We start from the raw sequence: 13,112 nt of genomic DNA, 5'->3' as shown, positions 1-13,112 counted from the left end.
CCATTATTACAACAAGCCATGGAATCTTTCTTCAGAGGACAGTTATAACCAACAAAACAAGACAAACCTCTCTAACCTCTACCTTTCCAACTATAATAACATCATCCTTTCTTCCTGTCACCAGTCACTACTGCGTCGCTCAGTATAGCCCATACTGATTAACCTCTTAATTCTCATTTATCCATCCTCTTTTATCTATCAATTCATCCATCCATCCATCCATCCACCCACCCAACCAACCAACCCATCTTAATCCGCTACCATAATAAGACTCTCACTTTCTTTCAACCTTTCTCTCCACTTTGCCCACTAATAAGGAGACGGAATACTAGGCACTGAAGTGTAGAATCTGGCAATAGCTGTGCCTGGGTTTCCTTCTGAGTGAGGGATAGTTTTAACTGCATCCCTTCAGTGTGGTCTGCAGTGTGGTCCCACAAGGTTGGATGGAGAGAGCCTCAGTATCGTCAAGAGACAGAACAGTGTTCTGTATCTGAGGTTACAGTTCTTGATGTTTTTCCTGTTTTTAATAACATTTGATTCTCTACACTCACCGCCCACTTTATTAGGTACACCTTGCTAGTACTGGGTTGGACCCCCTTTAGCCCATCTGCTTCAAGGTTCGACGCGTTCAGAGATGGTCTTCTGCATACCTTGGTTGTAATGAGTGGTTATTTGAGTTACTGTTGCCTTTCTATCATCTCGAACCAGTCTGGCCATTCTCCTCTGACCTCTGGCATCAACAAGGCATTTTCGCCCAGAGAACTGCCGCTCACTGGATATTTTCTCTTTTTCGGACCATTCTCTGTAAACCCTAGAGATGGTTGTGCGTGAAAATCCCAGTAGATCAGCAGTTTCTGAAATACTCAGACCAGCCCGTCTGGCACCAACAACCATGCCACGTTGAAAGTCACTTAAAATCACCTTTCTTCCCCATTCTGATGCTCGGTTTGAACTTCAGCAGGTCGTCTTGACCATGTCTACGTACCTAAATGCATTGAGTTGCTGCCATGTGATTGGCTGATTAGATATTTGCGTTTCCGAGCAGTTGAACAGGTGTACCTAATAAAGTGGCCGGTGAGTGTATAACACAGATGAATACAATAGGACAGGACACAAGTTAATTTTTTTATTCAATCAACATCTCCTGGAACAGTTTTGAGTCTTCTCTGAGAGATGATACATTGAGTGAGAGAGGCAACAACTGCTCTCCAACAAATTATAAAATAACCATGAAACAAAACTCAATAAAACACAAACGTTTCTATCAAACACAAAGAGTGTATTTTTGGCATAAGTAACACACAAAAAAGGGTGAAAACGAGACGTGCCGGAACTGAAGATGCAAGGTGCCTCTTCCCTTAATGAAGAACATAGAAAACTACCATTATTAGGAAATGTGACAAATGACATGAGATTATACAGTCATTCGTGTTCTCAGCTGCATACGACATTGTGTTCATTGTAAAAAGTGGATTTCATAAAAGATGTGAAATATATAGCATCTTTTTGTTTTTGTCTCTGTTTCGGCTGTTGACTCAAACTCATGTCTGTCCTTCTCTGTGAACTGGTACCGTGTGAGGACAACCATATCATCTGCAAACACCTTGTCTTTGCACCTTGCAAAACCCTCCTCTTCATACCATGTGGGTCTAACTTGTTCCGTAGTAATACACAGTGTGTGTGTGTGTGTGTGTGCGCGCGCGCATGTTAAAAACTGTACCGGTTTTGAGTTAGAACCTCCAGTTCGACTCTCCTCTGTTCCTTCCTCCTCCTCCTCCTCTTCCTCCTCCGCCACCTCCCCTCGGTCCGTACGCGTCTTTCTCTCTCTTGTGCTTCTCGTATCTCTCGGCCATCAGCACCAGCTCTTCTGGCACCTCCTACATCAAATCCCACAAGAGCACATGTTAGACCAGCAATGGATATCTGGGCCCTTTCACTTCACTGTTTCAATGTGGTGTGTGTGCGTGTGTGTGTGTGAGAGACAGACAGACAGACAGAGACAGACAGACAACCTGTCCAGCTCTCTCCAGGATGGGGATCAACTCAGCAGCCATCCTCCAGTCTCCTCTTGTTACCAAGGTGATCGAGGCCCCAGAGCGCCTGCGGGTAACCAAAGTCAATCTGTCAACAATTTCACACACGCACACGCGCGCGCGCACACACACACACACACACACACACACACGTCTCGGCTCTCACCCTGCTCGCCCCGTGCGGCCCACGCGATGCACGTACTCCTCGATGTTTCTCGGGAAGTCAAAGTTGAAGACGTGTGTGATGTCATGGACATCCAGCCCTCGGGACGCCAGGTCTGTCGCCACCAGGATACGGACAACGCCTGCGGACACACACAGACACACAGACACACACACGAGACATCAGTGAGGGGCACACCAACCAATCTGTACGCACACACACACACACCCTCCTTCCTTCCCTCCCTCCTCCGTACCGTCTTTGAAGTCCTGCAGGGCCTCCTCGCGGTCACACTGCTCCCGGTCCCCATGGAGACTCTGCACCGCCAGACCCCGCAGACACAAGTCACTGGAGAGGTCGTCAGCCCTGCGGTAGGAGAATGAACACACACACACACACACACACACACACACACACACCTTTAATTAATCTGTCCAGTTTGCTGGTGGGGGAAGAAGGTACTGACAGTGTTCTCTTTCCTAAGCATTCATGCACACATTTATACCAGTATGCTCCAGAGCTGTACAACACACACACAGACACATACACACACACAGACAGACACAGACACACGCACACACAGACACGTACACACACAGACACACGCACAGACAGATGCAGTTTGTCTGACAGACATCAGCTGAGGGGAGCTCCACCAACGCTCACATGAGCTTCTTGCCCACGAAGATGAGGACTTTATCTGTGGGCTCCATGTTACGGATGAAGTCAAACACGTAGGCCTTCTTCTCCTCGTCCTGAACAAACAGCACAGTCTGGTGCACCGTGTTCACCGCCTGGGGGAGGGGAGGGGAGGGGAAGGGGGGGGGGGGAGGGGAAGGGAGGGGTTCAAGAGAGCTTTATCAACTGTTTGGCAGTGCAGTGAAGACATCTGGCACATCAATGCTCATGCTCTACTGCTAAGTCGTAAAAGCCTACGAGTGGAATCCTAACTGGAGATGCGCTCGTGTAACTCCGAGACCCGTGTAAATGTTGCATTCATGTCAGTGGGACGTGATGTGTGTGATGATGATTCCGTAGCAGGAAGGTAAGGTCCACTCACAGCCAGGTCCAGAGTGCCCACATACACCATCATAGGGTTCTTTAGGTACGACTTGGCCAATCGCCTCACTCCTGAGGGCCAGGTGGCACTGAAACAGCCAATCAGAGAGGAGGACACAAGGCATCAGGATGGGTAAGGGGGTTGGTTCTCACACGAGACACCAGGGCTGGAACAGCGCACAAAGCTTTGACCTCTGTGTCCAAACGTGTGAGCGTGAGTGAGCACCGGGAATCGAAAATGATATGTTAGAAATCTATTTTTGGCGTGAACAACGCTTAGGTTGTGGGTTTGATTCCCGCTGGGACCATATATACGTATGCCATATGCCATACGTAGACCATATGTATGCACTCACTGCAATGTAAGTCAAAAACGGGGTATTGAATGCACACTGCTCGCTTGTGAAATAATGACATCGAAAACTATCTTCAGCTAAAATTCCGGCCATCAAGTGGCGCTACAGCGAAACCTTTGGGGGGGGGGGGGGGGGGGCGAGACTCAGTGACAACTTCCCATCCCCAGAATCTCAAATCAGGGGATGAGTCAGCAGGTGCTTTTGGTTCTGTACCTGGTCATGACGGTCTGTCTGTCTGGACGGATGTCCAGAAGGATCTTCATGATCTGGGGCTCAAAGCCCATGTCCAGCATCCGGTCCGCCTCATCCAGCACCTAACACACACACACACACACACACACACACACACACACACACACACACACACACACACACACACACACACACACACACACACACACACACACACACACACACACACACACACACACACACACACACACACACACACACACACACACACACACACACACAGTTCCTCCAAGCCAGTGAAATTAGTGTTTACTGACACACGACACACACACACAGCTCACCAGCATATACTGACACACACACAGCTCACCAGGTAAGTGACGGAGCGCAGGTTGATGAACTCGTTCATCTGCAGATCGTTTAGCCGTCCTGGCGTGGCGATCACAATGTCCACTCCTCCTGCCACCAGTTTGATCTGGGCTCGACGGTCTCCGCCTCCATAGATACACACACTGAGCGGGGGGGGGGCGGGGGGGGGGGGAGAGAGAGAGAGAGATTGATCTAATAATGATATCTGTTGGGAGTTCTTCTGTGACGGCACATGATCGTACAAACAACTCAACATGTTGATATCAAGTACCACCTCTTGAAGCCCTTGCAGCTTCACACACACACAAACACCAGAAATATGATCCCACTTCATATTCATTCATATTTCCAGTACCTCATGAAGCCCTTGTAGCTGTACTTGTTGCACTCTTGCTCTATCTGAAGGGCCAGCTCTCTGGTAGGGGTGAGCACCAGCATACCAGGACCATGCCGCTTATCTCTGGGGCTGTGAGACGCACACACACACACACACACACGGCACAGTATGATTAGCAGCATGACCTTAACTAGCATTTCATCTTCGCAATATGTGGTACTGTTTTAGGATCATGGTACTGATGTGTGTGGGTGTGTGCCTGAACTTGAGATATCCATTTGAATATAGCATCATTGGGGTCAGTGATGACGTGAAGAAAGGCTGTATTTTGAAAGCTCAAGTCTCACACAGGCTGCCCGTCCATGTGGATGAACCCAGGCAGGAGGTAGGCCAGGGTCTTCCCTGTCCCCGTCTGAGCGATCCCAATCAGGTCCTCTCCTGTCAGCACTACGGGCCACGCCTGAGACTGGTGGAGGCACACGACACACACACACACACACACACACACACACACACACACACACGATATAAGGGAGGATGGATGCCCTAGTTACCTAAAAACCACACAACCACCTAAAAATTTATCATCTGATAAAAATCTTAATGGTAAAATGGTAGAATAAGCATCTCAATACCCCCTTGTACCTGTAGCCACTACCTCATTTGTTCTCAAATTGGAAGACTATTTTTTTTTTTGGGGGGGGGGCTACTCATTGAAATTGAAATGTTGGTGAGTGGGTGGCTGATTTGTAATGAACACATGTATATATTTATGTGGCGATTTATGCGTTTGCATTTTCATGAGCTGCACTGAATCAAATTCCTAACAACCGGTGTTGTGTAGTGTACAGAAACATCTTGTCTTGAGTACAAGCAAATGCCTCCAAACTCATTGGACGGCGCTTCATCATACAGTAAGACAACGACCCCAAACATACTGCCATAGCAACTACAGAGTTTTTCAGGGCCAAAAAGTTTTTTGACTGGAGAAAGTTAAATCCTATTGAACATGCATTTAAAAAACAAACAACAACTGAAGATTACGTCTGGTGGGGTCAATGGGTCGCAGACTTCAGGCAGTTATTGCACGCAAAGGATATGTAACCAAATACTAAACATGAGTGCTTCATTTGGCACCTGGATGGGCGTTGGCCTGGCAAAGCCGACTCGGACAATGTTCTCCATGATCCCGGGATAGTGCTCGAAGCATTCCTCAAACGAGCGCACGGGATTGGGAACGGGTCTCTTCTCTCCTCCCTCCTTCAGGTCGTCCACAAAGATATCGTTATTCTCTTTCCTGGGAGGGCAGAGAGGAGGGGGAGGGGGAGGGAATTACTGAGGAATGCCCTGGCTTGAGAAAGAAGGTCAGATTGGTGAATTAACTTCTTTACCTCCATCCTTTGACCTCCTCTTCGCTCCAATTGGTCACACGCTCCGCCTCGATGTAGAAGTTCTTCTTTAGAGGCGGGAGATCTGCCGAGGGCAAAATCAATTGGATCGAAATAGAAATCTCTCCACCGCACTCGCACCTTGTCAGTCACTTGACACGGTATTCGTGAATCACATGTTCAATTGACGGTTCACACAAATGTTACGCAAAATGTGGTTCAAACCAAGGCCCTATGATATCCACTGCGATGTCAGAAATGTAGAGCGAGATGCTTGGTGAGTGAATGGCTGGATAGTGAGATGTAATAGTGTGTGTGTGTGTGTGTGTGTGTGTGTGTGTGTGTGTGTGTGTGTAATAGTTTGTTTACCCTGCCACTTCATTTCCTCGTATTTATGCCGGTTCTCTCTCATGGAGTTCCAGTCGATGGGCACGGGGGGCGGGGCCTCCGATGCCTGCAGTGCCTCCGACGACCAACAGGAGCTGCTCTGGCCTCCCCCACCCCCACCATACCCACCACCCCTCCCAGGACCTGAAAGGCCACAGACAGGAAGAAAAAACCTCACTCAAGACAGTGGTGCAGTTAGGAGTGTCATGAGGAACCTTTGACAAGAGTGTTCTGTTATTGATACTTGACTGCCACAAATTATTCTATTGATGTTGGACAATTCTAAAACATCTCAAACAAAACTGTTTTTATAATAGCACTTTTAATACTCAATACCACCCCCCCCCTCTCTCTCTCTCCATCACATTGCTAGTGAATGAGGTCAGTTTCCCCATACTGTAAAGTGCTGAGATGTCTAGAAAAAGGCTCTGTTCATCCAAACAATCATTATTATCGATGTTTATCTTACCATTGCGGAACCCAGGGCCACTGTGAGCCACCAGCTCCTCGATCATCTCTTTGGCTTTCTGCTGGACCTCAGGACTCCCGAAGATGACCACCTCACCCTCATAGTCCCCCTTGTTGATCTACACACAGCCACACAGGGATGGACATTTCACCGACAATTACCTCAAATTAGTTTGCAAATTTAATGCAAAATGGTTATACTGTTAATTGTGGTTTCGCTGTACAAGTTAGATAGTTGACCATGACAGTGACATTTGACGGTAGCCTAACGCTGAAACTAGACCCACAGCGAAACGAGCACCATGTCTGGCCATGTATGACGTTGATCTGGATCTTCTTTGAAATGTCACCATCATTTGAGAACAAACTTTTTGCTTTTTTTTGGGGGGGGGGGGGGGGCAGGTCTGGTCCCCCCCACCCCCCCAAAAAACACACACACACACACACACGTTGCTAAATGTTTGTTCTCAAACGACCAGGACATTTCAAAGAAGATAAAGATCGACGTCATACATGGCGAGACATGGTTACAGTAGTTGGAAGCGAAAATATTGGGGTTTATTCAAGTATCTGGAGTAAAACCTAAATGGATGAGGTGAGTCGAGAAGGCCGTCCGACTCCATGTGTCCATAGCTGGTAGTGACTTCGGCTAATTAGATTTTCTTGAAAAAGCTACTTGACGGGCCACTCATGGGAAATGCTATTTGACATTTACCAGCAAACTCCCCACTGCACTACACTCAATAAACTAGCTTATTAACTCGTTGACTAGTTAACAATTTAATTCTTAATTCAACCTTAATTCTGGCACCGGTGCTTTCTTCAAGTTCGCGTATCTTGGCTCCTCCGCGACCTGTTGAGTAAAGCGTGACACGCCATTATCAGAGTGGTGTATATGATTATATTATTATAAATATAATATCATATATAATAGACCACTCTGGCCATGATGTCAAGGGCCGAACAGTCTCACACAAGTATTTGTTTGGCTGGCCTGTTCATGGGTGGGGGAAGCTAACATGCTAATGTTACGCTATCAACCACAGCAAGTGAATGATAATTTTGTTAGCTAATGTTGGCTAGCAAAGTTGTATTGGGAGACTTACCTATAACCTTTCCAACTGAGGAATTTTCCACGTTAAAAGTCACCGGAGGCGTTGAATCCGGTCTGTCACTGCCACCACGGCCCCCTCTACCGGCGCCACGACCTCCGCTACCGGAGAACACGCGGTCGTTGCCCTCGTCTCTGTCCCTCCAACGATGACACTGTGGACCGTTACGATTCCCTCCAAACCCACCGGCATTTCTCCCACCGAAACACACATTCTCCTTCTCACTCCCTCGAGTCGACAAACAATTCCATTTGATCGGGGGGGCTTTGATGACTGGGGCAGGTTTTCGGATTTGCACACTGTCTCCATCGTAGTCATCTTCCCAGTCCGACATGATACAAACTAAGAGGCAATCATCAGTGGAGGGGCACTGCCACTCAATGCCAATCTTTTCCAATATCCGCTTCCGTGGCCTTGGTGGGTCAACCTCGTATCAGACCACTTCGTCTGCAGACACACGCTTAACCAGGGGGGCGACGTGTCAATGTCACGCTTTCTTCCCCTCATTTCGTGTGGACAGTTTATCAAACCGATGCATTTCCATGTCGAGATATCGTCTATGGCACACACACTTTGTGCATACATCTTTATTTATGTTTATGCACACATTTTGATGTGATTTTTTGCAGCAAATCTGTCCGGAAATCGGCCCTTGCCATTGCTTGGTAAGTTATATGTACTCGAACCCACTGCACACTTACTTAAGAATTATTTGAGATAACCCCAAAATAAGTACTTTTGAATAAGTAATAACCTGTCCTGCTTTAGGGGAGGCTACATGGGTAGTCATAGGTGTATAAAGTCAGCAATATCTTAGTAAGTAGGTGCAGACGATGGCGACGCAAAACGTTTTGTGTGGTTGTGTAAGTTTAAAGGTTGTGTTGACCTATGTTGGAATTTTACAATATTCAATGTGCCTCTCGACCTTTCACCTGGTGCCTGGCACTGCTAGGCAGTACCTTACACAACGCAGAGACATAACAGCAGATGCTAGGGAAAGGGGGCCTAGGACACGTAGACCTCCACCGTCGAATTCCATTGCAAGTGTATATATTCACTGGGAGAGGAGACTCCCAGAGAGAGAGAGAGAGAGAGATAACATGCTATCCTGAAACAGAATTTCTTTGTAACATCTAATAAAGTATCCTCTCCAAAAGACATCAACCTTCAGATCTCCTTATTTCATCTCATTGCAAACCTGAAAACGACTGTATTGCTGCGGAAGAAATGACACCACTATCTAACACCTAGAAGACCATTTTGGTTGTGTTAAACTATTAGAATACATGAGAAGAAGAAGGAGGAGACCACTTTATTGTCCATTACACAGGGAAATGGAAATGTGCCCAAGCACACAGGTGTGTTTGAAGTGTGACTCATTCCACTGCTTTTAGACTCTAATCTATAAGATGATATACTGTTTATTACTATCGTAAATCATTTTCTAGAGTACCTTTGTCCTTAGACATAGGTGTTGCAGAATTCATCCCTGCCTGGTCGATACAAAACCTGTGCTCCTGAAGTCCACACAAATCGCCCACTAAAACCATGGTCTTCGTTGGCTGTGGGCGACAGTAGCTTATGTCCCCAGGCCAGTGATGAACTCTGTTATCGGTGCATGTGACTCGTATGAGTCATTCTGCTGCAGAGGAGGAGAAAGTCAAAGGACTGTGTGTTGCTTAGGTTAGGTTTGCCTTAGGTTATGTTTTCCTGATCTCTTGCACACACACAGTGAGCAACGTTTTGAAAAACCTGTTAATTTCATTTTTACAAATAACTTTAATTAAATGTTTGAATTAAACCAAAAACTAATGTTTATTGATGTCTATAGTTTTAGCAACACTGTTACTTTATTTCTCCATACATAGGTTGGACACCCGTTGTGGGGACAACAGCCCCTGCAAAGAGGAGACTCCTAACATAGAGGAGACCCCTGCACTGAGGTGACCCCCATGACTACCAGGCCCCCATCTTGCCTACAAGCGATGAAGCTATGTCAAAGTTGGCCATCAAAAAGAGAAAGAAGTATGTATGTATGTATGTATGTATGTATGTATGTATGTATGTAAGTATGTATACGTCACTATCTTAGTTTCAAAGTATTTGGATTAGTTCCACACAAAACATTATCGAAATTACTAGAGGAGTGGGTGGGTGAATGGGTGGTGAAGTATATTTCTAGCAACCATGCCAACAGACATCTCGCTTAGAGATAAGCCACCATTAACTGGTGTGGCCTTGGGCACCGTATCCTGCTACCAGGGCTCAGTGGGGTGCGGTCAAGGTAGCAGGGGGGAAGGTGGTCAAAAGCTAGACAAATCTTCTCGCCATCAGCCATGGTACCAAGTAACCAAGAGGAAGAATGTGTCTACAATCCAATGAGAATCAAAGTCATTGAGGTTTTGGAAGTGAATCAAAAGACTATGAAAGTACAATGACAAAAAGATAATAGCTTTAGTGTGAACCCTACTTCCTTGATTTGACCTTTTACGGTATGAGACATCTGAGTTTGATAGCGCTTTGTTTCTATATATAGATGGCTAATTGAGTGAAATATCTGACTTGATAGCAGGTGGTGGGGAGTTGTACATACTGTGAAAAAAGTATTCTACCTAGAACCAAAAAGCATAACTGTAGGTGTTGGACTATGCTTGTCTCAAAACAAGAAATTAAACCTAAGCAGTCAGCACTCCTATATAACCCAGTGTTAAAGCGTTATATAGGAGTGCTGACTGCTGTCTGGCCAGAGGACTGAATCTCATGTCTCTCAGTACGACAGCATGAGGTAACAATGGGCAAGCTGTCATTCTGAAATGAGTTTATTTGTAGTATTTGTACACTTCTCAAATCATTTATGAAAATTAGTTCTTACTTGTGTGCCACTCAGGGATACTAGGCTATGGACTATGAAGATTTTCCCATCATCTTGTAACCAAACTCTTTTCTACCTGGAGTCTGAGGATGAAGGATGAGGATAAACACCTGTGGGAAAGACTGTTATTGTCATATTTGAGTTGTTTAACTGGTAATAAATGGTTCCAAACTGGTATCAACAATTATGTCTCACATCATTCTGACAGCATAATCACCACTGGTCTGTAGAGACCAGATGTGCAATTGTGCTCTCTCTTGACCTTCCTTGACGTTAGCAGCTTAGTATGCTCTGAGGTCTTGCAATAATATACAATATGTTATGTTATGTTCCTGATTATGTACCAAGGATTTACCCTCCCTATTTATTCACGATGTTTATGGTTTTACCACCTACCTACAAGAACACAAATCATGATCATAAATCTAGAATTGTGGTCTGTGCTTGCCTCGAGACAAGAAATAAAACCTAAGGGTAAAATGAAACCTAAGCACTCCTACTGTATATAATCCAGTGTTATAATGTTCGTCTGGCCAGAGGATTGAATCCCACGTCTCTCTGTACTACAGTAGGTAAGAACAAGCATTATAATGCTACAACATTATGTTTTTCAGCATATTTTGAATGATGATTTGAACAGTGCTATTTGTTGATTTTTTAAAGATGGATAGCATTATTAACTGTAGATTAATTTATATTGCAGCTCATATTGGTTGAGGTCTACTGAAACCCAGCCACAGGTTGTTGGCAACAGTTTTTTTTTAAGAGGCGTCAGAATGAATAAAAAAGGAAGAGAGAAGACAAGAAGTCCACAGTCACCATACTTCCTAGGCAACTATCTTGACAGCAACACACACCCAGAGGATCAGAAGGAATATGTGATGTTCCATGGCACGGACAAAAAGAGTGCAGAACTGATCAAGAGAGAGGGATTCAAGCCATCAAAAGAAGATGTCAGCATGCTTGGTGCTGGGGTTTATGTTAGCCGGGACATCCAAAAAGCGATCAAATACCCTCTTGGTGTTCCTAACTCTCAGAGAAGAGTACTCGTAGTCAGAGTGAATGTTGGGAAGGTTAAGATCATAGACAGACAGGACCACCCCATGAAGAAGACCTGGCATACCGTCCATGGGTACGACACTGCCTGGGTTCCACCTGGTGTTGACATGGTAGAAAGTAACCAGGAGGAAGACTGTGTCTACGATCCAAAGAGAATCAAAGTCATTGAGGTTTTGGAAGTGAATGAAAACACCATGTAAGTACAGTATCAAAAAAGATTTCATACCCACTTCCTTGATTTGACCTTTTATGGTATGGGACAACAACGTCACTTTGATATTTTGTTAGTTTCTATAGTTAGAGATGTCTAGTTGAGTAAACATTTTGACTTGATACCAAGTGGTGGTGTGCAATATCACTTGGCTTATTAACATATTTTCTCTAATTATTTCTCTCCTCTGTCTCACAGATCTAAATACATTCATCTGAAGAGTGGAATGACCCCTGAGGATAAGCACTCCTATGTGATGTATCATGGAACAACAAACCAGGCTGCCATTGCAATACAGAAATATGGGTTCACTCCGTCCAGTGATGGCATGCTTGGAGCTGGTGTCTATGTCAGCCGAGACATCCGAAAAGTCATCAAATACCCCATTGGTGGTTCTGACTCCAACAGGATGGTTTTGAAGCTAAAGGTCGATGTTGGGAAGGTTAAGATGATAGACAGCCAGGACCACCTCATGAAGAGGACCTGGCATACCGTCCATGGGTACGACACTGCCTGGGTTCCACCTGGTGTTGGCATGGTACCAAGTAACCAGGAGGAAGACTGTGTCTACGATCCAAAGAGAATCACAGTGTTGACAATGCTCAAGGTGCCAATCCTGAAAAGGTAGGTGTTGATCCACTGTCACAAATGACAGATGGGTGAAAGCAGAAGCAGTACATTTTCAGTCATTTTCTTAAAAGGCTTGATAGTTTTTACATTGTGTAAGCGTCTCACTCTCTCTCTCTCTCTCTCTCTCTCTCTGCAGACTAAACCCTTCATTGCAGGATTGACAGTGATCCACTCACAAGGAGAATACTGGAATGAGGATAGGCCTACTCCAGCTTCAAACTGTCCAGAACAAGATGCTTCATCAGAGGGCCCTGCATGCTATAGGCCACCATATACAAAAGTGATGAATACATTACATGATATTTAATGACTATATCAAATATTTCAGAAATAAAATTAATCATTCCCTTGATGTCTTATGCATGTTTTGATTTTGTTAATGAAGTAAGGACGTTGTGTTTAGAAGTAACCGTTTGTATTGAAGGTTGTAATGTCATGTCATAATGTAATCTCAAATTAATTCATGTCATATTAAT

The 13,112-nt window shown here is 45.2% G+C and overlaps 2 protein-coding genes across 2 annotated transcripts; one reads left to right on the top strand and one right to left on the bottom strand.

Annotated features, from left to right (window-relative positions):
• Positions 1-1,730: 1,730 nt before the first annotated feature.
• ddx43 (DEAD (Asp-Glu-Ala-Asp) box polypeptide 43) lies at positions 1,731-8,198 on the bottom strand (the record flags this gene model as incomplete). Its single annotated transcript, XM_083693204.1, has 16 exons — positions 1,731-1,877; positions 2,013-2,100; positions 2,200-2,338; positions 2,453-2,562; positions 2,863-2,990; positions 3,257-3,344; positions 3,825-3,925; positions 4,174-4,315; positions 4,528-4,638; positions 4,857-4,975; positions 5,647-5,806; positions 5,901-5,982; positions 6,267-6,428; positions 6,754-6,871; positions 7,550-7,605; positions 7,859-8,198. 16 exons carry the CDS (start codon positions 8,196-8,198, stop codon positions 1,731-1,733), a joined length of 2,091 nt encoding a protein of 696 aa, XP_083549330.1.
• A 3,310-nt stretch (positions 8,199-11,508) lies between these two features.
• On the top strand, positions 11,509-12,971 carry LOC310820826 (uncharacterized protein). The gene is made up of 3 exons (XM_083692631.1): positions 11,509-11,991; positions 12,205-12,630; positions 12,773-12,971. The coding sequence occupies exons 1-3, from the start codon at positions 11,513-11,515 to the stop codon at positions 12,795-12,797; spliced, it is 930 nt and encodes a 309-aa protein (XP_083548757.1). The 5' UTR covers positions 11,509-11,512; the 3' UTR covers positions 12,798-12,971.
• The last annotated feature ends 141 nt before the right edge of the window (positions 12,972-13,112 follow it).

This window comes from Argentina silus, assembly GCF_951799395.1.
Source record: "Argentina silus genome assembly, chromosome: 21".
Lineage (NCBI taxonomy): Eukaryota > Metazoa > Chordata > Actinopteri > Argentiniformes > Argentinidae > Argentina > Argentina silus.
The sequence above is the reverse complement of the archived record's forward strand: the minus strand, read 5'-3'. Positions and strand labels throughout refer to the sequence as shown.